General features: G+C 38.6%; 1 protein-coding gene across 2 annotated transcripts in view; it reads right to left on the bottom strand.

The window, feature by feature from the left end:
- SLC25A12 (solute carrier family 25 member 12) overlaps positions 1-26,013 on the bottom strand; it is a 183,806-nt gene that overhangs the window by 83,457 nt on the left and 74,336 nt on the right. Inside the window, exons 1-2 of one of the 2 annotated variants that reach the window (XM_080667656.1) lie at positions 12,160-12,258; positions 11,135-11,188 (exon numbers count right to left, since the gene is read on the bottom strand). In XM_080667656.1, coding sequence (XP_080523782.1) covers positions 11,135-11,188; positions 12,160-12,171 — 66 coding nt within the window. In that variant the 5' untranslated portion in view covers positions 12,172-12,258. Of the gene's footprint in view, positions 1-11,134; positions 11,189-12,159; positions 12,259-26,013 lie in introns of those variants that run through there. The other variant, XM_080667655.1, reaches the window with a different exon arrangement.

Below are 26,013 nucleotides of genomic sequence, written 5' to 3'. Positions count from 1 at the left end.
CCTGTCCTCAAATAGCTCAGAGACAATGGCATGATGGACACCTAAACCAGGGTCAGAAAACAGGTTCTAATCCCATATACTGTTCACTAGTTGAGATTTCTTGAGCAAAATACTCTGAGCCGCTTTAACAGAAACAGCTGTGTTGTTGTGAGGGGGGAAAATGAAATCTCGAACACCAAAGTTCTTGTTATTATAAAGCATATATGCCTATTGAAATTATTCTAAAATGCTTAGAAACACAGAAAAGTTTCCCTCCTTGCTTTACTGAATTTTTCTGCTTTTGTTCAAACCTGAAGGAGTTATTGTTCTGATTCTTAATTTTTCTCCAAACAAATTTCCACAATTCTTGGGTTTATCAGGAGATCAGTCCTGACTAGTCTAGGCAGCTTCATCTCTGCTTATCCATCATGTGGCTGTAATATGAGTCAAAACAAACTGTTCCTCTATGACTTTATTCCAACTGAGATGAAATGACATTTTCAGATCTTAATATACTTTCAATTTCAGTAAATCAAATGACAATGTCACAAAGTTCAGTAATTTCAAATATTAAATAGAGCACTTCCCATATAGAAAAATGAATTACATGAACAATTGGAGAAAAAGACATGTACCAAGGTAAGAGCTGAGCATATGAAGCTAACCCTTTTGCTGTTCTTCCCTATTACTGCTCCTACTCCTAATAGGAGCCCAATTTAGTAAGGAATGCATGCCCTTTCACTACAAAAGCACTCTGCATAATGAGCAAAGACCACAACTGATCTGACACACAAACCCTGTTACAATAGTACAATGTGGAATTCACCTTCTATCATAAATAATATTTTAATGAGTAAAAATAAGTTTAAACACATTTGGCCACATTAATTTTAACAACTTTATTGAGCCACATTAATTTTTTAAAAACAGATTTTAGTGATGCAAAGTTTTTCTGATATTTATCAAGTACACATGCTTTGGGAAAAGGTAATTTTATTCATCTAAATTTAATTAGCACTTTCAGTTGCATATTTCACAAACAAAATCTTTTATTTGATTTTGCAAAAAAAAAAATTCCTCAGATGTCTGCCTTTCTAACTCAGATTGCTTCCATGAAATACCATGGGCTTATTTTTCATTTTGTTTTAATATATGTATTTTTACTCTCCATTACAGCAAGTCGTACTGTTAACTACTAAACAATGCAATTCCTAACACAGTAGGGAGGTACAAGACCCTTGTTAATCACTGAAATCAACTGAAGCTACCATAATAAACTAGGTCAACCAAAACAATTTTCTCCTTAAAATAGCCAAAAGCCTTGGAAATAAAATAACGACCCCAGAGAACCCAGTAACTGGAACTAGAAGGTTTCTCGGGGCAGATTAAGTTGGATAATTAATTTGCATTGTTCTTAAAATAAGTATTTCAATATCTTGGTGGAAGTAACCATGGGAACATACAAGGAACATATATATTCATAAGCCTGGGCAAATCATGCCTTTGACAATCAAGGTACAACTCCTAGGGAGACAGAATGCTTTAATGTTGGTAAGTCTTGATTAAATACCAAGATTTTTACTACTGAGAAAGAAGGACCTTTATCCTCGTAGGAAGCAGAAAATATTAAGAGATTTAAGAGACAAATTAACCAAATATAATGCATGAACCTGACTTAGACCCTAATTTTTTTTGTTTGCTTGATAGAGAGAATTTAATATAAAAACTGGTCATAAAAATAAGAGGGGATACTTGGACACCTCAGAGATGAGTAACAGCAAGAATCATTCCTGCCTCAGGGCCAGAGGGACACAGGGAGAAGACTTGGCTACTGACCGAGATGCTCTCTGAAGTGGGGAGGGAGAGGATACCTAAGCTTCTCCTTCCTCCTCTTCAGTGTCCCATTAGGTCCTTCCATTTTGCCAACCCTATCCAGAAAGCAGTTGGCTAGAGAGTCTGGTCAATGTAGTTGACAGGTACTTAGCTCAGGTTCCCTTGAACACTTACAGCTGAGCAAGGCTTATGGGCTAACGCAGTGGTCGGCAAACTCAGTCAACAGAGCGGCAAACCGCGGCAAAGCCGCATGTGGCTCGCGAGCCGTGGTTTGCTGACCACTGGGCTAACGTATTATTGGGAGATAGAATCCCAGAGAAGCAAGAGTGAGAGGAAAAAGGAAGTGAGACGTGGAATAAAGCAACTTAAAAAAAAAAAAAAGATGAAAGAATCAGGAAAATTTCAACACTGAATGGAAATCCATGTTATTAAGGAATATTTTTAGGTGTGATCATCATATTGTGGTTTGTTTGGCTGGTTTTTCAGTCATCACCTTTTAGAGATACATTCTGAAGTATTTATGGGTACAGTGATATGTTGTCTGGGAATCGCTTCAAAATAATCCAATGTAGCTGCAATATAGATAAGCAAGATTAGCCATGATAGATGGCGAAGCTGAGTAATGGGTATATGGCAATTCATTATGCTATTTTTCTCTAAATGTGTATATGTTTAAAATTTCAATAATGAAGTTTTTAAAAGGCTATAGAACAATAAGATGATTCTATATGTACTAACAACATTATGTAAAAAATTTATTTAAAATACATAAACCATTTACTGTACAACCTTGAGCAAGCTACTTAACCTTTCTGGGTCTCAGTTTCCTCATCTATAAAATGGGAATACTAATGAGACCTACCTTATAGATTTGTTCTGAGGATTAAATATAATTTGTTTAAAACACTTAGACTAGTACCTGAGACAAAACAGTGACTCAGTAAATAATCAATTACACAGTTTTAGAAATCCAAAAATGGCAATGGCACTGGCTTCAGTGAATGATGCTTCAGAAATTTCAGCAGTACAGTAAGTCCTCACTTAGCATCTATTGGTTCTTGGAACTGCAGCAAAATGATGTATAAAGAAACCATGGCCTAACTGATATAAAAAGTCTTAAGGTCTTATATCAGATCAACATTATAATGAAACAGTTGAGCACAATGACATTATTCGAGGACCTGCCGTACAAAGTAAAAAAGAGCTGGACAGAACCGGGAGATGCTGATTTATTTTTTTAAGTTACACCTAAAAAGTAAATTAAAAGTCGCTCTTTCAGATTTGTTTTGATATTTCAGAGTCTATGATTAAACTATTATTCCTTCTCTGATCCAGACCAGGCAACTGAAAGTTCAAGAGAAAACTGCATTATCTTCCACAGCCTCACAGGTCTCAGTCTTAGACCATGCTATACCCCATCTCAGAGCCTATAGACTTAAGAGAAGCCATTACCTCTTACAATTGTATTTCAGAATGTAGGAATTTGTAAACATCTTTGGATGTAGGTCTCAAGAATATAAGTAACTAACTGATTACATGTACACAGTCATAAACACAAATTAATATCTTAAGTCACTTTATAGGCCCAGCAGTTCCTGGGGGAAAATAAGGGACTCAAATCCTATTCAGGAAAGAAAAGTCCTCATCTCATCTTAGAAGTAAAGAAAGAGAACAAAGAACCAAACTTTATTCAGTTCTCCATGTATCAGGCACCATTTACACATTATTACCTCATTACCTCACATAGGGATGCTAGGTGTAATTATCCTTCTCAGAGAGACAGATGAAACAGGCTCCAAAAGTAATGTGAACACCTAAAGTCACATTGCAAAAAGAGATCAAATAAGGATTCAAATCCAAGTGAAACTACAAAGCCCATGTAGGCTCCAGCTACAATCTGTGGCCTCCTGGAAGACAAGTTACCTGAGGCACAACTCAAGATGTTCTAAGAACCCTATGGACAAGAGGTAATTAAATTGGAAGAACCAGTCTACTCAAAGCAGTCATTCATGACAAAGCACAGAAATGTGTAAGAGAATTTACATTTCAACTTTACCTTTTTAAACATGATCTATTTAAATACAAATTGAATCATCCTATAGCACTTCCAACGTGCTAGACCTTCCATGGTTTCCACAATGCCCTTTAAAAAAAAATGCAAATTCTTCTCCGTGGCCTATATGACTCCTTCAGCCTGATCTCTTACCAGCCATTCACCCCCCTCACTCACTGATGCTTTAGGCACACTGGCCTCCTTTCTGTTTTTTGAACATACAAAACCCTTATCTATATCTAGGCCTTTGTACATGTGAGTCCTCTTTTTGGAATTCTCTTGACCCACCTTTCAGTTCTTAGCTCTAGTATCACCTCCTCAGGGACCTTCACTGACCACCCTCTTGAAAAATGATAGCCTTTTTTCATCATTCTGTTTATTTCCTTATTAGACTTGTCACAATCTGTACGCGTGCGCGTGTGTGCGTGTGTGCGTGTGTGCGTGTGTGTGTGTATGTGTGTGTGTACTTGTTATTGTCTGTCTCACCCCTACCTAGACTGTGAGGTCCTACCTTTACTAAACTCCTCTATCTTAGCTCTATAAGGTTATAACCTAGCACAATGCCTAGCCTGCCACGTAGTAGGCAATGAAAAATGTATTGATAATAGAACATAACATGGCATCTAATAACACTAATTTTCTCATCTTTTCAGTTATTTTTCAATCATTTTAGTTGATTCAAGGATAAAGTCTCACTATGGTGCCAGTTTGCCCTTGATGCCTAGCACTTTTTTAAAAAAATGAGAACTCTATATAGTTAATGGCAAATACTTTATAAACTTAAGATAAAGGTTATTTATTATCTTCAATTCCTATATTCTAAAGAACTTGGGAAAACCATCAGTGTGGTTAAGAAACTATAGATCCCCTTTTGTGCATCTCATACTGGATTTATTCAATCCAATTTATATTGGGAAGTCCTCTTTTAACTTCAGGTTCTGAATTGATAAATTCTTACTTTTAAAATTATTCGCTTGCTCAAAATTTGATATACACATTGATACCTTCTTTTATTTCCCCCTAATTCTTCCCCAACCAAGTTAACAACTTAGTTTCTATCCTTCCATATTTTTCTCAATGCCCATTAAATCATACAAACATATGTGTAAATATGCATATAACAGATAAGAAGTGACTTACAGAAAATTAATATTATGCTATATACACTTCTTTACATTTTTCTTTTCTCACTTAATAGTACATTGGAAATCCCTTGAAATCAGCTGCAATATGTCTAATACATTATTTTTAGTATCTGCATAGCTTAATTTTTCTACCACTCCCCTTTTGATGGCATTTATTTTGTTCTCTCCCCTTTTTGAGGAAGAACTGAGTGCTGCAACTAACAATCTTGAACTTATATATTCTTACAAGTATTTTTATTTCTCTGGGGTAAATATCCCAAAAGTAGGACTGTTTGTTCAAATGGTATCTTCTTTTTATTTGAAACTACTGCCATATTGCTTTCCAAAGACTCTGTTTCCACAAATACTGTAAGAAAGCAATTTTCCCCCTCCACATTTGGCCTGAGTTGATGCTAACATTTGTTACTACTACTTGTATTATAACTATAATATTATGGTAAGTATCCCACACTTTTGAAAACATAGCCCTAATGCATATTCCAATAAAGTGGAAGGGTCTCCTGCTAAAATCTCTGCTTAATTTCATTCTCAGCCCCAGGTAACTGCCAAAAGTACAAAATATGTAAACAAATTTTATTAAATAAAAGGACATTTCTTTCAAATAAAAATGTGTTACCATAAAACTAAGAATCACTCTTTGCTTTACATTAGCAGCATCTCTGTCCACTTAGTCTTTAATTCTAAATAAACAAGATAGGAAAAGAAAGCATTTTCATAATTTTATATGGGATATGATCTTCATTGTTACATTGGTGATAATGAGAAAAAGAATAGACTCAAAATAATTTTTGGTCTAGCATATGTAATGAAAGGTGCAGTCTCAACAAGTGTTGCTTTTACCATACAATACGTTGCTAAATGAACAGAAGGGCTACCAACTAAAAAAAAAGAGTTCTTGAAAAATCATAGACTTAAAAGTTTTTTTAAACCTACTTTGCCACAAAGCACAGACCAGATAAAGGTTTTATGTTGAAAGTTATCAGCCTTATAACAAACAGCCTGTGACATTTTTGTCTTCACCTCACCTCCTTCTTCATTGCTTCTATTTTCTCCTTTTTGTACTGTATACTTCCGATATAGCAAAATTGGGTCAATGATAGTGAGTGGGTGAGAGAGGTAAAAGAAGAAAGATAAATCAAGAAATGACAGTTGAAAGGGTAGTAAAAGTAAAACCTTAGCTTGGCAACTGGTTGAAAAATTATAGCACAGACTAACACATTGAATTCATTTGTTGTGCTCCAATTTTATGAACGTGAGGAGCAGGAAAAAACAGATTCCCACTAAATATTATCTGTTCTTTTTTAATTAATAGGAAATACAGCTCATCAAAATTTGAGACGCAATGAATACCGAAAAAAAAGCACCTATTTTCCTATACTCAAAATAATAATTCTTTATTCTTATAAAGCCCTTCTCATGAACTTGCACACATAATTTCACTAAACATAAATAACAGCACTTTCAAATAGGAATATTTTGCTGTTTACAAAACAAAGACTTTTGAGCCATAATGGCTACTTGTGAATTTAGACAGTTAATGACACAATTCTAAATTTTATTTTTTAAAAAAGAGCTTTTAACTGTGTTCTAAAATTCAAAATTAAATCTTCTCTTTAAAAGCTCAAATGATCCTGAACTCAAGTGACCCTTGAATCCTACCAAAACCAAATTCAACTAATAACAGTATAATCTATATTTCAGTGTGCTTTTTTAAATTTTTTTAAACATATATTTTTACTGATTTCAGAGAGGGATAGGGAGAGATAGAAACATCAATCATGAGAGCATTGATCAGCTGCCTCCTGCATACCCCCTACTGGGGACTGAGCCTGCAACCCTGGTATGTGCCCTGACCAGCAATCAAACTGTGACCTCCTGGTTCATAGGTCCACGCTCAACCACTGAGCCACATGGGCCGGGCTATATTTTAGTTTTTCACTGTATCCTTTTTGTAAAACTACTTTAAACTCCCATGGAACCATTCTCCCTAGTTCTCTTCCTCCTCCTCATTTCAATTGTGGATATCACTTATAAATCAGCTCCTTATTCCTTGTCTTATTTTATATTTAATTCCCCTAAACACAAGGATTCATGCACCACCTATATGAATTTGTATCTGTCCAAATCTGACTTTAACGGGCACATTTACTTATCAATCATACTTAAACTCCTCTCCCCAAAAATTCCCCAAATAGATGCTTCATCAATTAGCATCTATTCTAAAAATGTCAGATTCACTACTCCTTCCTTTTCAAAGTCCCTGGTATTGTCCTTTCCCTTTCCCAGCCACCAGCCTCTCCAGGTCATTATCATTCACATATATTATTTCAATAGCCTCTTAGCTGATCATCCGACCTACTTCCAACCTCTCCACACTTTGTCCAACAAACACAAAGAGCTGCCAGAATTCACCACTTCAATTTGCCCACTCAGAAACCCACAGTGCCTCCCCACTGTTTCAATTCCAAACTCTTTGGCCAAATGTTCTAGGTAGTTACAGTATAGAGGCCCTTTTTAAAAAATCACCTAATTAAACAGATTTCTTTTTCTTTAACTTAACAAACATAGCTGCCATTAGCCCCTCACATACTTCTAGATTTCAAAAATCATCCTGTTTTAAGATCCCACAAATGGTATAATGTAAGGGTTAAGAGTATGGGTTCTGTAGTTTCATTTGAATCCAGCCTCGACCACTTACGAACTAAGTCACATAAATCAAGTCCTTTAACGTAATCTATTTCACAGGGACACTAATAATACCTCTTAAGGGGTTCTGAAAATTTAAAAATACCCTTTAAAGCACCAGGCCAATGCACAGTACACTGTAGAATTGTAGAATGATCAATACATGTTAGCCATTGTCATTATTTTTACATGGCCACTCTGATCTAGGCAAGCCAATTTGATTGCTCTACCAGAGGCTATACATTTGCTTTCACTATTCTTTTTTATTTTATTTTAAATATATTTTCATTGATTTCAGAGAGGAAGGGAGAGGGAGAGAAATATCAATGATGAGAGGTGTTACCTCCTGCACACCCCCAAAGAGGATTGAGCCCACAACCCCCAGGAACGTGCCCTGACCAGGAATCGAACCGTGACCTGGTTCATAGGTTGACGCTCAACTACTGAGCCACACTGGCCAGGCATGCCTTCACTATTCTTGACTCCTTCAACCACAAACTGTTAGAAATGGAATAGGTCACAGAGAGGATTCAAGCCTTGACACAATCCTCCCCTTTGATTATTCAATTTGGTGTCTAGTACTAAATTAAAACAAGCGCACACAAGGCACACAGAAAGTAGACCTTAGTAAATATTTGTTGGGCAAATGTGTTAAATGCTAAAGAAATGTGTAGTTAATAGGTACCATACTTTTGTCTCCTATTATCTCTAAAATATTAACAAATCGTATGCATCTAAAATAAAACTATTTCTTAAACAAAGCCCTACAGCTTCAAGTAAGTACAGTTTGAAGTACTCAAGACAGGAATAAAAAAAAAAAAATCTACCATGTTACTTGCTAGTTGTCCTCAAATTGATTCAACTAACTACACTGTATCTGTGTCTAGGTACTTTAAGCCTTCCTGAAGGTATGTAACTATGTTCTCTCTCTTATCTATTAGTAATTCTTGGGTCAATGCTTAAAAGTTAGTGCTAAATGTGCAGTTATGAATTCCACAAATTTTCAAAATAATAAGAGCACCATCAAAAAAATGTGTAAAAATATAGTAAGATTTTAAAGTTGTCAAAAAACTAGGCATAGTCCTAGCTCTTTCTTTGTACTTCCATCTCTCCTCCCCCCAAAAACAAATCCATACAGAACTATAGATTTTTCCCATGGGATTTTTAAAATTGGAAGGGCCTCAGTTCGAATGTGGTAGGTAGGTGGAGAGACGTTAGCAGAGCAAGGACAATGGACCAGATACAGAGGTCACCAGGGCACAAAGCCCTGGTGCCTAGCAAAAGAAAATTGTAGGGTGGGACCTCATCCCCAGGGTGACCTTTCCTCCCCTAGCATATCAGGGGTCGTAAGGTTTGGACCCCCTGATCTTTTCTCCATAGATTAACACCTAGACCTCAGTTGTATTTCAGCTCCAGGCCCAGAAAAACAGCAAAACCAAACAAGCAACACCCTAGCTCAGTGGTCGGCAAACTCATTAGTCAACAGAGCCAAATATCAACAGTACAATGATTGAAATTTCTCTTGAGAGCAGAAAACCAACTTCTGCGCATGGGCCAAGAAGTTTCAATCGCACTGTACGTGCGTGCCACACGTGGTATTTTGTGGAAGAGCCACACTCAAGGGGCCAAAGAGCCGCATGTGGCTCGCGAGCCGCAGTTTGCCAACCACTGCCCTAGCTAACTTCAGAAAGAGCTGCAGTGAATAATGACCCCCTGCCCAGACACCAACCAACCAATCAGTGAAAACCCTGACCCTGAAAGGACACACCTGGAAAGCTGCTGAATATTCTATTGAGATATTCCCTGGAAACCTCCCCTAAAATCTCCACCCTTAAACCCTTCAGTGGGAGGACCCACCTCTATCTGCCTCCCAGACACGCCCGGGCTCCTCTCTTTCTTCCCCTCCCCCCAGGAACATTACCATTTACCTTCCTCACTCCTAGGGCCCTTCTTTTACCTCTATACCTTGTTTCCCCATTTCTTCTACAAATTACTTCTTCTGCCTCTGATTTTCCAAATAAATGTTCTCTTATAGTTTGAGTTTTGGCTCTGAATTCTTTCCTAGCCAGAACTCAAGTACTGAGGTTGCTGAACCCAGATCCAGTACGACCCTGCCAGTCTAACACCTGGTGCCTTCCCACCGTCTATAATGCCCATTCCCTTAAGTCCTCCTGAGTCCCACATGAGAAGATGAAACCCAGGAAGGCCAGATAATTAGCCCACCGGTACAACCAGGTAGTGTCGGGACTGGGAATTGAACCCAGTGCTCCTGACACGTAGGTCAATGCTCTTTTCGCTACATCATGCATCATTTCAACTGATTTCTTCCATGCCTACCTAATCTAGAAAACAAAATTAACTATATCACAAGACAATTGGATATAATCATATAGTGTGAATATTAACATATTTTTAGCTATTTTCAAGAACTTATGTAAGGAATAAGGATTTCAAACCATAAACAGAGCAATTCTATTACAATTACATTTATTCTGGAAATTATGCTTCCCCTAAAATCATCTATGCAGCCTCATCCCCCAAAATAGGTTAAGTAATCCATGTCTCAGATAAAAATGTCATCTATTCCAGGCTCATCAGCATATGTTAGAATCTGTTCCTAATATAGAATCATAAACTTTTGGAGTTGGAAGGAACCTTGAAGATCACCTCTCATTTTACAGAGAAAACTAATACCCAACAGGGACCTGCCTAAGGTCAGAATTTCTGTACAAGAACCCAGGTCCTGAATAGAAAGTCCTCAAAAGGTTTCAGAGAAAAAGCACAATATTTAGCGGAACACCTTAGTTTATCTCTCTTTACATCTACTTAAGTACAACTTCCTACATGATGAACTTTGGGAATTTAAGAAAAGAAAGCAAAACAAAAAACTAAGCCAACTTTTTTTTTTTTTTAAGTTTATAGCCAAGTCACTGATCCTAAAAACTTATCACAAGTTAAGGTGGATCCTGGCAAAATCTCAGACAGTGATATTTTGTAATAAAACCCCAAAAGTGTAGAGATATAATAGTTTAAAAGTAAAGGGAGAAAAGACACACATAAATTAACTAGCTATAATTGTTTATCTCTGTAAAAAATTACATAGAGAATTGTTCATAAGTATGAAAACTTTAAAAACATGCAACTTTCAAGAAAGAATTTTAATGTCAATGCATTCATACATTTTATTTTGGTCAGTGCTTAAGAGAAGCTGGAAATTCTTCTTTTAGCATTCTTTTACATGTCTTGAGTCATGTTACAAAAACAGTAATTGAGAAAAATCTTTTATCAAACTTTAAAAGAATAAAAACCTTTGTCCAAACCTTAATAAGAATTATAAGCTATATGACGATAGACCATTCCTAAAAGTTAAGGCCTGACAAGTACGAGATTTACACCTTTTTCCTCCAGTAAAAAAAGCACACTACATAAGCCAATTTACCTGTAGGAATATGTTTCTTAACTCATGAGCATCACCTCGCTTGGTTGTCTGCACCTGTAAGGGGAGAGAGAGAGACAAAAAAAAAAAAAAAAAGCCGGTTAATGCTTCACTAGAGGCCACATAATCTCTTCAGATTAGAGTTCACACGTGCTAACAATCAATGCTCTTATCTTTTATAAGGGCATTTAGTTTAAAACAAACCAAAAGCACTAATACCGATAAGAACTGTCAAATTGGAGATCTGTGACTACAGGGTGGAAAGACAAGTGTGAAGAGCCTAAAATAGAGAAAATCTACCAGGTAGATTTCATCTGGATTGCAAAGGGAAGGCAGTGAGAATCAATCCATTACTTTACTCCACATCCACTAACAACACGGTTAGCAACCACTCACCTTCAAATCAAGAGGCCAGCAAAAGTAGATCAACAGGAAAGTTGAAACACCCAAATTAATCGCATGGCCTAGCAGCTTTTCTTACCCATGGAAAGCAATCCAGAATACAATTATTCTCCGCTTCCCTCTCTTTCTCCACCCAACTTAAAATATGAAAGCTGCTACGTTTCCAAATACTTTCGACATCCTGCCACCTGCAGCGCAAATGCCAACCAATGCCTCCAGTCACATTGAAGCCCCAAATTACTCAATTACGCCATCCCCCCACGCAATATACAGATGCCTTAGGTACCCCGACTTTACATGCCACTTCCTCCCACTCCCTTTTCGATGGCCTCCAACTCCGGACTCACAAACCCATGCACTTAGAGCAGGACACTACTCTTCCTTCACCGACCCGGGGTCCTCACAAGCCCCTCTAACTCACAATCCCTCCTCCTTCCCCTCCCCCAACCAGGCATCCTCTCCCTCGGTCCAAGCCCCACACAGCTCTACCACCCGCGGGCTGGAGCCCCAGGACACGCTATCTAAGAACCAGGCGAAGAAGGAAATGGGAAGAGGTGAAGGGCTACAGGCAGGGTCCCCAGAATGTCTCTTATGCAATAAAGGCAGCAGTAGAGAGTTGGAGTCACCTTGACCGCCATGCTGTGCTCGGAAGCCGGGGACGAGCGGGGGAGCGAGCAGGGCCCAGCTGTCAGGGCGCGCGCGCGCCGCCTTCCCGGTCGCGTCCGCCCTCCCGCTCGCCGGCGCCGCGCGCGTCCCTATGCAAATGAGTCGGGGCGGGCGGGGCCGGGAGAGGGCCCCACGCCGGGTTCCGAAAAGGGAGCTGACCTGGGGGCCTGATGGGGTCAGCCCAACCGCTACACGGAGGAAGGGGACGCGCCTCCATTGGGGAAGACTGGAGGGCCAGCCGCGGGATTCCGACGCGCCGCGTGGTTGCTGACAGCTGAGTCGCCGCCAGAAAGCCCCAGGTTTCCTAAGGCCTCCTAGTGGGTGTGGCTTTGGGCAACGACTTCTGCCAAAGTCGTTTTATCCTGAGACTTAAAGGAACACTTGGGGCCTAGATTGAGCAAGATTTCGAAGGACCAAAGAACATGTTTCATTAATAATAATAATAAATGAATTAATGACAACTAATGGCAAATACTAACAATAAAAAAGATTGGGAACGACTCACTCTGGGGGAAACCTAACTAAACGTAACTTGAGAACTATGCCCCTAAACTGGCATGGGATGAATAGGCTTAACATATTTGTGCTTCATGTACTATTATAAAGCTTTATTAGGCTCACTTCACATTCCCAATCACCCAAATCTTTTGTGCAATGAGGTACCGCACAAATGCAAATGGGGGAAAAATCCATTTGTCTTGAACTGGGCTGGCACTGAATCCTGGCCCAATTTGTCCCTACATAAACATGTCCAGCCCTTTCTATAAGTAGTAGCTAGCCCTTGAACCAAAATAATGCCTCTAAAATGGAGTAATGCTATTATGACTATATTGAGCCACATATTGATTCATTCAACATTTACTGGGCAGCTATTATATGCTAGACACAGTTTTGCTTGTAAGGACAACATATAGTCCCTACCCTCTAGGAGTTTATTGATGGTCAATGCTTCCACACAATCCCAACCCTAAGTGTATTTTTTTGTTTGTGTCTTTAAACCAAGCATGCTGCCTGTTTAAAAAAAAAAAAAGTCTAACAACTCCAAGATTTATCCTCATATGAGGCATCTCTTTTTTCTCCTGTCTCACTAATCATAATTGTATTAAGTATCCAAGTTAATAGAAATGAGAAAAGGGTGACACATGGTGATTGTTGATAAGGAATGCTACATTACTAGTATTCCTAAAATGAGCTTTTCTGCTGCATTTTAATTGCCTACACCCGTGGTCGGCAAACTGCGCCTCACAAGCCACACTCGGCTCTTTGGCCCCTTGAGTGTGGCTCTTCCACAAAATACCACGACCTGGGTGAGTCTATTTTGAAGAAGTGCCGTTAGAAGAAGTTTAAGTTTAAAAAATTTGGCTCTCAAAAGAAATTTTAATCGTTATACTGTTGATATTTGGCTCTGTTGACTAATGAGTTTGCCGACCACTGGTCCCTACACCATTACATCTTTCTTCAGTCTGTTCAAAGATCTTTAACAATGTAATTGGACATAGGATGTACAAATTCACATTTTTGTTCTACTAACATCTTATGACCCTGATACTCTGCTCTCTCTTAGGAAGTTTCTCTAAGTAAGAATCTTGAGATGTTTGTTTTGTTACTTTACAAGGGACAGATGTCTAATAGCCCAGAATCCCTCAGTTTGAATAAAAGTACTTAAGTGAGCCCTCAAGTGTTTAGTGGGGTTCTGTTGATTGAGCATTAACTCATGTTTACTCGGGGAAGTGGGGGTGGGGGGGGTCACCAGTCTGATTCTCCATTGGGGCTTAGTCCCCAGTTTGGGTATGATGTTTCTCTCTCTCTCCCTCTCCATCCCTCTCTCTCTAAAAGGAAAAAAAAAAAAAAAAAGCATTTATTTATAGTGAATGGATTATTTTCTATCGGAACGAATTGTTACTGTTTTTTCAAGTTACATACCAATATATAGTATTTTATAACTCCTTAAGTTGCAAATGATATCTGTAAACAAGAAATAATTTTAAAACTTGGAACAAGTTGAAAACTTGATAATTAATACAGTCTATAAAGAATAACATTTTAGAAAGCAAAAGTGGAAATTAAAGGCTGAGAGATTAATTGCAAATATATTGTCATAAATAGTCACTTTTTATAATTGGTTTCATAAAAGACTCAATACATAGTTTCACTGAGCTGGAGATTTAAATCTATTCATGAAGTTGTTGCCCATGAAAATAATATATTACCCCCAGATGTAAAACTGAAATGTGAGCCTACTAGACAAACCCATAGAAACATGTCTCCAGCTTCCAGGCAGCTTACATTATATTAATTTGAAACCAGCCAGGCACTTTGTGGGTGAAAGTTAGAATTATACTAATGCCTAGAGCCCTAATAAACTGAAATGTAATTATTAAAACAAGAGGCAAATTCCAATGAGCATGTTCTGCCACAACTCCTGGACCTCCTTCCATCCTTAATAACATACTATTTCTGTTTATCTTCTAGCTTCCTTTGATTATTTTACAAACATGAGTACATTTTTATACCTATTTCTATATCCTGCACAGCTACTATGGATGTCATCTTGCAAGAAGTAAATCAAGGTGGTGTACCAACATTTAATAGAGCTTTAGGCTATCACTAATTAGGAATGAAGCTCTTCCTAGGTTAAAGATACACATGTCATCACTATGATGAGAAGCCAGATATTATGCCCCCATCAAGATAGAGCTCACAAAATATTTGAAATAAATAGCATGATCTGACTTTGGTACACACACACACACACACACACACACACTTCATATTTGAACATCTGTACCTTTCAAATGTATATTGGTTTTGACCTATACCTAGAATTATAAAATGGTACTCTTTTACTGAAATATTGCAAAACTTAAAAATTTTATAAGTTATGCCTTTATTTTTATTTGTTAATCCTCACCTGAGGATATTTTTCTACTAGTGACCCAGTGCACAAAATTTGTGCACATTAAAAGGGAATTAATTAGAGGAAATATTTTAATATTGCTATTTGCCCTTTCTCTATAATAGAAGTGTCAGAGATGAAAGAAAATTAGTAAAATGTATATGAAAATCTTCCTCCTGTCAGAGTCTGGAGTGCGCCACAGGAACCAGAGTCAAGTCCCTGCCCATATATGTACACCTGGAAATCTCTCAAGACCCAGACCCAGCCAGCCCCACCCCCATTGGGCTAGATCCAGACCCAGCTGGCCCCACCCCTGTCATGCCCAAGGCGGGAGGTGCAGCCTGAAGTCCCCTGTGAAGCCCCACCAGGCGGGCAGCGCAGCCTCAGGTCCCTTGGCCCAGCGCCTGAGGTCTCCTGGCCCAGGCCAGGGCAGGAGGCACGCCTTGAGGTCCCCTATCAAGCCCAAAATGGCAGGGGGTGCGGCCTCCTGTCCCCTCGCCTGGCGCCAGGGCGGGGGGAGCCGCCTGAGGTCCTTGCTCATATGTTAAGGCTCGTTATGGGAACTCAGCCCCCACTGTGAGCTCAGCCATCTTGTGTTACAGAATCCCTGCCTCCACTGTGAGCGCAGCCATCTTGGCTGTTGTGGCATGATGGTCAATTAGCATATTCCCTCTTTATTAGATAGGATTGATTCTTAGGGAGAGTGGAAGAGAGAGGGAAAGAGAGAAACATTAATGTGAGAGAAAAACATCGATGGTTTGCCTCCTGCACACGCCCCGACTAGGGCCCCGGGCTGGGGAGGAGCCTGCAACCAAGGTACAGGACCTTGACGGGAATAGGACCTGAGACCCTTTGGTCCACAGGCCGACACTATATCCATTGAGTCAAACCAGCTAGGGCTATAAGTTGTGCTTTGAAAACCTCCCTTGCTAAGAGTCTATATGAGGAAATGGAAGGCATTAGGCTGGGGAAAATATGAAGGGCTAAGTGTCCAAGTTTGAGCAAATTATGTTCTAGATGGTAGACTCACCTGGATATTAATAAATCAGAAAGTATTATTTTAACCCAGGCAACTTATAGATAATAGAAAAACAACACATTTTTAAAGCTTCTCTATACTGTAAAAGTATTATACCGCCTGTATGACATTTGTTCTAATTGAAATAAATTCTCATTTTGGTGGAAAGAGAGGGGGAGGTATCAAAACTCTGGTGAAATAGTTGTACTCCTGCAATTATATTTTCCTAAATTGCTCTTCCTCACCGTCTGACTCTATGTCATATAAATTATAAAATGAGGCCCTGGCTGGTTTGGCTCTGTGAATAGAGCATTGGCCCGTCGACTGAAGGTTTGATTCCAGTCAAGGGCACATACCTCGGTTGCAAGCTCAATCCCGGGCCCCGGTCAGGGTGCATGTGAGAGGCAACCAATCAATGTATCTCTCTCACATCGATGTTTCTCTCTGTCTCTCCCTCTCCCTCCCACTCTCTCTAAAAATCAATGGAAAAATATTCTTGGGTGAGGATTAAAAAACAAACAAACAGATGATGACAGTGATCTTATTTTTGGACCACGGTCTTCATTATTCCTTGTGCAATACCAGCCAGTTTACTTTTCAATGGATTTGGGGGGAAATGCACGGAATGAGCTGCTCTAAATGTTTGAGGCTGTGAGTGCCCTATCACTATACTAGTCAAGTGTTTAGTGGGAAACCTTATGATCAAATGGAGGATTGAGCTATATGAGCTTTAATGCTTCTTTTAACATTCTAATTTCATGATTTGGAATGAGCCAAATTTTATTTAATTAATATATATTGAGTTCTTTTATGTGTACTAAACTCACTGTTCAGCTATAGAAAATATAAGAAAATAAGTAGCAGGAGTTCCAGAGTATGGAAAATATTTTACTGCAGCAATTGCTACAATTCATTTTTTTAAATGAATAAAGTTGAAAGGATGATACAAAAATCTTTTGCATATGCCAAAGGCCAAAGCAGCATTAGGTAACAATGGGATAAAATAACTTTGTGGTTTGTCACGTATTTCCAGTCCCATCAAGAGTATATAACTAGAAGAACAAACATCCTGCTGAGTCCCTCAGATGCCCATAAATATCCAACCCATGATGATTTACTTGGATTTGGGTTTTGCCTCTTTTCTACTTAGAGGTCAATAAGAAAGGACACTTCGAATTTAATCCAAAGCAAGGGAAAAAATTACTTTTCTGAAAGAAAATAAAGTTGGATAATTTACACTACCTGGCTTCAAGATTTACTATAAAGCTAAATAAATCAATACGGCATGTCCTCAAATAACATTATTTTGCACATCTTGACCAAGAACCTGAAAGGTCTCAGTCAATGTTGTATTTTACATATTCCATTCCCAATGACAATAGGATACTACTTTAGAGGGAAATTATATAAAAATGAAATGAACAGAAATTAAGAGTTGAGTCATAAGAAGTGTCTTCTATAGGATAAGGACTTTGTACTGCAAAAGATGCCACAAAGGATAAGAATAAACTTTTGTTTATCCAGGAGGTCACAGTTCAATTTGATTCCTGTTAGAACACATGCCTGGTTGCAGGCTCGATCCCCAGTGTGAGGTGTGCAGGAGGCAGCCAATCAATGATTCTCTCTCACCATTTATGTTTCTCTCTCTCTCTCTCTCTCTCTCTCTCTCTCTCTCTCTCTCTCTCTCTCTCCATCTCCCTTCCTCACTGAAATCAATAAAAATTGATTTATGAAGCCTGGGCATATGCCCTGACCAAGAATCGAACTGTGACCTGGTTCATAGGTCAACGCTCAACCACTGAGCTCACCAGCTGGGCTGTAGTTTGCACTTTTAAGGAAGCTTCTGGATAATGCTTACCTGCTGCTTCTTCCCTGATTTTGGTCAAGCCAGCATGGGAAAAGAAATTATGGAGTAATAGATATACATGATCTTGCGTATATTGTCCCTCACTATCACTGCTTGGAAAGAAGCCCAGAAATAGTCATTGTTTACTCACTCTGCTCTTCCATCACCCTAAATGGGTGGGGTTACCTGGATAGTTCAGGATAGGGATGGGGAATAAAACAGGGAGTCAGCAATTATACTTCCTTTAATCACCCCCACCCTTTAGTAAAGCATTATATGTGAATAAGTTTTGTGTTGATGATGTGGAAGAAAATTAAAGTGCAGTAAGGGGAAGTGTAGCCTAACTCATGTCACCTCTTCTCTGAGATCCACCTGGCAGCAGCAGCAACATCGTTTTATCAAAGACAGTAAACTCAGAATTCTAGGTGGCAACAGCAACTGAGTGTAACCCAAGGCATAACTGAGTGGTAAGGAGGGGCATGGATCACAGAGAAACAATTCAGTAGCAGATGAGACAAATTCCCCTTAAACATACAGATAAACTTGAAGGGATGGTAGGGCATTTCATTATATAGAACTCTACATGGTTATGAAGTTCCAATCCATCTCTTAGACATAGTACTGACATATTGATATCAATAAGCAGGTAATATGAAGGGAACATATAATATAATGTTTTATCAACTGTGTGATAAATTTATGCAATACAGGTTTAGAAAGATAAAACATCAATTCAAGCTGGACAACATACAGCAGGTTTTACAGAAACCATAATTCATCACCTTCTCTGTGTTTTTTTCCAGAGTATGTCTTTTCACCCTATCCCAGTGTTCGGCAAACTCATTAGTCAACAGAGCGGCAAACCGCGGCTCTCGAGCCGCAGTTTGCCGACCACTGCCCTATCCTTTCTCCTTCATCCACCCTCTCAGTCCTAACATTTATCTCAATGTTTGACATTAGCTATGTAGGTGCTAATTAAATGTTTAATAATTATTCCTAGCTGCTCACTCTACCACCAACCATTAGTCCTCTTACTAGTATTTCCTAAGTGAAGACCAGTACCATTGTCTTCGTTGCTTAAACCAGAAAGCTAGGTATCAGACAGACTCTTCCTTACCCCTCACATCTAAATAGCCACTCAGACTTGTGTTTCCTGACCCCTTCAGTGCTTTTTAAAATCTCTTTATTATAATAGCCTTCATTATGCCTCTTAATTGTTCTCCAAGCCTCCAGTTCTCCACTTCCTGCCTCCTATCACTAGCCTCAAATCCGTTCTCCACAGCGCTGTCAAGTGTTCTATCTGAAATAGGAATTAAATTTTGTCACTTCCTCATCCTTCAATGGCTCTCTACTGACTTCAATATAAAATCCAAACTCCTCAGTATGGTGAAGAGTGGAAGCGTCCTCATCTGGCCCCTTCCTCTTACTTCTGCTATACTTATCCCTTTAGTCACAAGAATATTTGAACCTTTACACTATTTCCTTTGCTGGGAATATTTTACTCCACATTTACATCAATTTGCCTACTCTTTAAGATACAGCTCAAGAATCTCATCCTGCCCTAGCTGGTTTGGCTCAGGTGACAGAGTGTCAGCCTTCGGACTGAAGGGTCCCGGGTTTGATTCTGGTCAAGGGCATGTACCTTGGTTGAAGACTCAATCCCCAGTGGGGGTTGTGCAGGAGGCAGCTGATCAGTGTTTCTCATCAGTGTTTCTAACTCTCTATTTCTCTTCTTTCCTCTCTGTAAAAATCAATATATATATATTTTTTAAAGAATCTCTTCCTTAATCCCCTTACCCCATCTGGGGTAGCCTCCCAACTCTGTGCATAGGATTTATCACACTGTATTGTAATGATCTCTTTGTTCATATTCTCTTCCACTGGTGGCTTTCAAAATTTATTGATCCAGATCCTTAGAGTAAAAAATATATTTTTATAACAATCCCAGTACACATACGTGAATTTTTGATAGGTCAAGTAACAACAGGAACATATTGGGGCTTGAACTTCCTTTGCAATGTCCTACCCAGAAGGGATGCCTACTGACAAAGGAGACAACAGTAGCAAGGATCCATAATTTCCCTGTCAGGGAATTAGTACAATGCAGAGGACCCTTTCAGCCCAGAAATTAAGAATGCATGCTATGTGAGAGGCAGTAAGAGCATCAGTCAGTCAATGTCAGCTGAAGAAGCAGAGATGACAAAACAGAGTAGTTAAATATCAACATTCATTTCTCTTCTATTTCTACTTCTAGCCCCCAACACCAGAAGAGTGAGCCTTGAAAAAGAGGAAAAAATATCCTAGAATGAGACACTCTCCCTGGCCCAATCTTTTTTTAAAAATATATTTTTTTATTGATTTTCAGAGAGAGAAGAAGGGAGAAGGGGAATGAGAAACATCCTGTGAGAGTGGAACATCTATTGGCTACCTCCTGCATGCCCCCTACTAGGGATCAAGCCTGTAACCCAGCTGGCCCAATCTTTAGGGGCTTTAAAGAGGGAGAATGAGTGAAAACATGACTATACTCCCTTCCTCATTTCAGATCCATGTGGCTACAAGTCTGTCCAGCAATGAAGGAAGTTTTAGGACACTAAACTTCTAAAGCAGGCCAGACTAGACTTTGAGTAAGTTGAAAAAAGAAAAAAACACAACAAGAAAACTGAAATCTGCCCAGGAGGAGAGGGTGTTCAACAGTACAGTGGGAGATGTGACTAGAGAAAAATTTGCCATTTTATGTTTATACTCCCACCAAGTTCCAATTCCTCAGTAACTTGGTCACATAAAAGTAAGAGTAGTGTGTAGTTTGTGATATAATATTAAGTGAATAAATCAGAACTTGACATTGTACACACATGGCAAGTATAACTGTTTAAGTAACCTGAGTATATTAAACAAGCCTGGAGCAAACAACTGAATTTTCTCTAAATTACAATTTTACATAGGGTCAGCAATCTGGTATACCTAATCTACTATTACACTTCTTTTTGCCATTTTTGTTTTAAGAAAAGAAGTTTATTTAGTAAGATTGCTTTTCATGAATCCATGTTGTACAATGAATACTTGGTCACCCTCTGTAGATTTGTATGTTATATATTTTTTGGAGTGTTTTTTTGGTTGTTATTGTTTTTCAAATATTAACACCATCTATATATATAAAACCTTAAGTGACCCGTCAACTGAATGACCGAACGACCGTTTGATTGGTTGCTATGATGTGCACTGACCACCAGGGGGCAGACGCTCAATTCAGGAGCTGCCCCTTGGTGGTCAGTGTGTTCCCGCAGTGGGAGCACTGCTCAGCTGATCAATGAGCTCCAAATGCCCGGCCAGATGCCAGGCTCATGGCTGGTGAGCGCAGCTGCAGCGCGAGCCTCTCTCACCTCTGTGGCAGCACTACGTTGGGCGTTGGGCGGCGGCAGGGGGGAGGGGAGGTAGTGGGGGGGGCCGGAGGCAGGCACAGCAGGCCGGGATGAGCTGGAGCTGCGCCCAGCTGCGGCATGGGCTCCTCCCCAGCCGCCTGCCACTTCGCACACTAGGGGATATGGGACTGCTGGTTTCAGCCAGATTCCCCACAGGCCATTTGAAAGATGAAGACTAAAGAGAATGTGATCCATTGGTTCCTCCCTAAAAGCTGAGTATATGCTTGACTTTTCCCATTATCTTCAATCATTCCAGTTTGCAGGGAGTCCATACTTACCATTGTTAAGAGCACAGATATTTCAGAGAACATGTCTTTGAACCTAGTGAAGATTCCTTTAGGCCCACCTGATGTGAAATCATCTACTCTAACCTATTTTATCTCTAACTGCAATTTCTATAGCATCATTGGTAATATTTGTACGAGGACTCTAATTTATAAAGTATTCTTCCCACATTGGAATATTTTAGGATACGGGAGCAAGTTAAGAATGTCCTGCTATTATTTGTAGTGTATTGTTCTCATACCTAGGAATACCCTGTTTCTTGACCCAAGCTTGGTAAGAGATTAAAAGTTTATGGCTACTCTTTTTGTTTTTTTAAATCTCTACTCTGTATAACTCCAATGGAAAAAATACATGAACTAGATAGAATAAAAATAATGTAAGGCTTGCCCTGGCTAGTGTGTTCAATGGTTAGAGCATCAACCACAAACCAAAGGCAATTCCCAGTCAAGAGCACGTACCTGGGTGGCAAATTCATGAGGGAGGCAACCAATAGATGTGTCTCTCTCACATTGATATTTCTCTCTTCTGTCTTTCTCCCCCTCCCTCTCTCCCTTCCACTCTCTCTAAAAATCAGTGGAAAAAAATATCCTTGGGTGAGGATTAACAAAAAATAAAGTAAAAAAAGGCTCACCAAAAAATGACATTTCAAATTACAGCTATTGTTCTTATCAGTCCCAATAATGATTTACATATGTATTTATCTACCTTTAATAAATTAATAAGGTGTCATAATGTACTAAACATATAACTATGCTATTTTCATTTGTGCTTACATATGGGCTCATATACAATTAAATCTCCTAATAGTAAATAAAATTGTCATTTGGCATTTAAATATATTATCTAATTTATTTTTTTAACAGGAAGCAAAGCAAAACCTAGATGATTAAATCATACAGATACTATTTGAATAAACTGGACATTTGTTGTCTCCCTGTGCATTTTACTCAAAAGAACAATGTGAAGTTCAAAATCTAAGAATAAAAGAACTTGAAAGTGCACTTGAAAAGGAAAAAAATAGCAAACATATAATTTACCTCAGCAGGGCTTCTACATACCCAAGGACAATGTAGATGTGCAACCATAATTTTTTGAAAAATCAAATTTCTTCCAGGTCGTTCTTGTGGTTCTAGCTTAACAAAACTTATATAAAACAAAATGTTATAATTATTTGTTAATATTTTAAAATTGTAGAAAGACCTTACAATTATTCTTACAATTTTTTTGTTTGTTTTTTAATATTAGACAGGAAGGGAGAGGGAGAGAGAGATAGAAACATCAATGATGAGAAAAAATCATTGATTGGCTGCCTCCTACATGTCTCCCACTGGGGATTGAGCCCACAACCCAGGGCATATGCCTTGAACAGAGAATCAAACTGTGACCTCCTGGTGCATAGGTCGATGCTCAACCACTGAGCCACATTGGCCAAGCCTTACAACCTTTTTTAAGTGGAAGTTTTCATTTCTCCAAGTATTTGTCCTTAAATGAGACTGCTACATGTATTCTTAACATTAACATTCAAATTTTTAGTAAGACTTTTTAAAAAATGAGAAAATAATCCAGTATTGTAGTAAACAAAAAATTCCATTTTTAGAGGAACTGATTTTAAGGGCCACGCAGAGAGGTGAGGGAGATTATCAAACCTCCGAGTGGGCCTAAGAGAGGATATGTGCAGTCTCAAATGTAAATTTAAACAAAAGCTAATCTGAATAAAAATCTTTAGTAAATGTTAGTAAAAGAATTTATTCTCACTTCAAATAAGAACTCAAGGATGAAGATAACATAGTTCCAGCTTTGGAGAAGTTAACAACAGGTAAATAAGCTTACTAGTAAGAGTGGAGAAGGTGATGATTCCTGATTATTCCCTAGGACAGATAGGAAAGTAAGGTAATCTTTCTGTGATAAGCAGGCCTACCTTGGTGAGTGAACACAGCAGGCCCCAGATGCAGCAGGCCTCAATGAAGCCTACTAGAGAGAAGTGAGAGAAGAGTACAAAAGACTCACTCTGGATGAAATGTGAGCTGCTGCAGGGTACATCATGGGCTTGCTCTGTTTGTTGATATTACAGTGGATATAACATCTGGAGGAAAGATGTTATACCCACTGTACCATTTACCTGTGTTGAACTCTGTAAGTATATTCCAAAAAGGACCAGGGTTTGAGGAGATAGCAGCTAACATTTAGTGTCTGAATGTCTGGGTGTTTAACTCATTAAAGGATAGAGAAGGAAGTATAGAGGATGAGGGTAAGCTCCTGATGAGGACTAGCTAGGCTTTCTTAGAGCGCTGTAAGAAAGCTAAAACTTAATCTGAGTTAAAATTCTCTAGGGAAAGACAGGCTACTGATGATCTGAGCCTGTCTACAAGAATACCCTTGTGTCCCAGAGAATCTTATTTATGGAGCCACTGTTCAGGGATAAATTTACTCAGGCAAAGAGCATCTCCTGTCAATTATGTTGATGATTTACTCTAGGCCAAAGCTACTTCCTGGTGACATCCAAAGAACAAGTTAATAAGGCCTGTGTTACACACATGTTGGTAGTAATGGGTTAAATGTAAATGGGGTGTTTTATAGGCTGTTTTATTCAATCACATGCTCAAGGATGTTTTAAAGCAAAGAAACTTAGCGGTTTGTAGTCCCAAGAACCACTCAGTGCTTGAACAAAAGTTGTGTGGGGGCGGGGGAGGAGAGGGGTAAGGGTGCTTCGTATTTTTTTTTTTTATATATTTTATTGATTTTTTACAGAGAGGAAGGAAGAAGGATAGAGAGTTAGAAACATCGATCAGCTGCCTCCTGCACACCTCCCACTGGGGATGTGCCCGCAACCAAGGTACATGCCCTTGACCGGAATCAAACCTGGGACCTTTCAGTCCGCAGGCTGACGCTCTATCCACTGAGCCAAACCGGTTTTGGTGGTGCTTTGTATTTTTGATGATATTACTACAAAGTCATTTAACAAACATTGAATCGATGTGCCAGATACAGTTACTTTCTCTCTAAAGTAAACTATTTCATGAGGGAAATTAGTCCTTTCTACAGCAAGAAAGGGAAGAAAAAAGTGGAAAAACATAGGATCAAATTGAGAAACTTGGGCCACAGTATTGGTTCTATCAGTTACTTAATGAGAAACCTCAAGCAAGAGTGTGGGATTAAATCAGGGATCTTCAGGGGTGCACAGGTGTCTAAAATAAATTAAAAGTTAACAATATTAATATTTAATATAGGAATTAGCAGTATTAAAATGCATTAGACACATTTATAAGAGATGTAAACAAAATTTTATGCATTTTGTATACCAAATAAATAAATATGACAAGGACTAGATTACTTGATTTCTAAAATCACTGTTCTTAAAATTCCAGATTCTATATTTTTATTTAATATACCTTAGTTTCTCTTAAAACTGTGTAAACATAGCCCTAGCTGGTTTGGTTTAGTGGATAGAGCATCGGCCTGTGGACTGAAGGGTCCCAGGTTCAATTCCAGCCAAAGGCACATGCCTGGGTTGCGGGCTTGATTTCCAGTTTGGGGTGTGCAGGAGATAGCCCATCAATGATTCTCTCTCATCATTGATGTTTCTCTCTCTCTCCCTCTCCCTTCCTCTCTCCCTCTCCCTTCCTCTCTGAAATCAATAAATACATTTTTTTAAAACTGTATAAAAACAACACCATATCTGTAGTAAAATAAACTACTTCACATACAACAAAAATGTAATTTTACAAAGATATAAAAAATGTAAATATTTTAGTTTTTATTCTTTAGATGCATCCTATCCCTACCAATACACCCATCTTACCTGATGAAGCAAGTTCTCTTTGTTATTATATGGTGCCAGTTGGCATGACCCTTTCTTCCTCTTAGCTCATTCAAGAGACAGGCAAAGGGATTCTCTGACAGCCCTGTGTTGATGAGATTAATGACTAACTTAAAGTCTGGAATCCCTCTAGCAAATTTTTCAGAAAGATTTCTTTTACTTTTACAAATTTGCACAGTAATTAGTTGGTTTTGCTTGTTGAAAACTGTATATATGCCTTAAAATTCTGAGTTGTAATAATTAATTATAAGAAACACTACAATAAAGCTAAATTTTATTTTATAGTTCTTTTAATACCTTATAATTCTATAATTCTTTTATAATTCTTTTTTTAAAATTTCTTTATTGATTAAGGTATTACATATGTGTCCTTATTCCCCCATTACCCCCCCCACCTCCCATTCATGCCCCCATCCCCCTGTTGTCTGTGACCATTGATTAGGCTTACATGCATGCATATAAGTCCTTTGGTTGATCTCTCCCGCTCTTTTATAATTCTTTTTTTTTTTAATATATTTTATTGATACTTTACA

This window comes from Plecotus auritus, assembly GCF_963455305.1.
Source record: "Plecotus auritus genome assembly, chromosome: 5".
Lineage (NCBI taxonomy): Eukaryota > Metazoa > Chordata > Mammalia > Chiroptera > Vespertilionidae > Plecotus > Plecotus auritus.
This window is presented reverse-complemented; position numbering and strand designations above follow the sequence as displayed.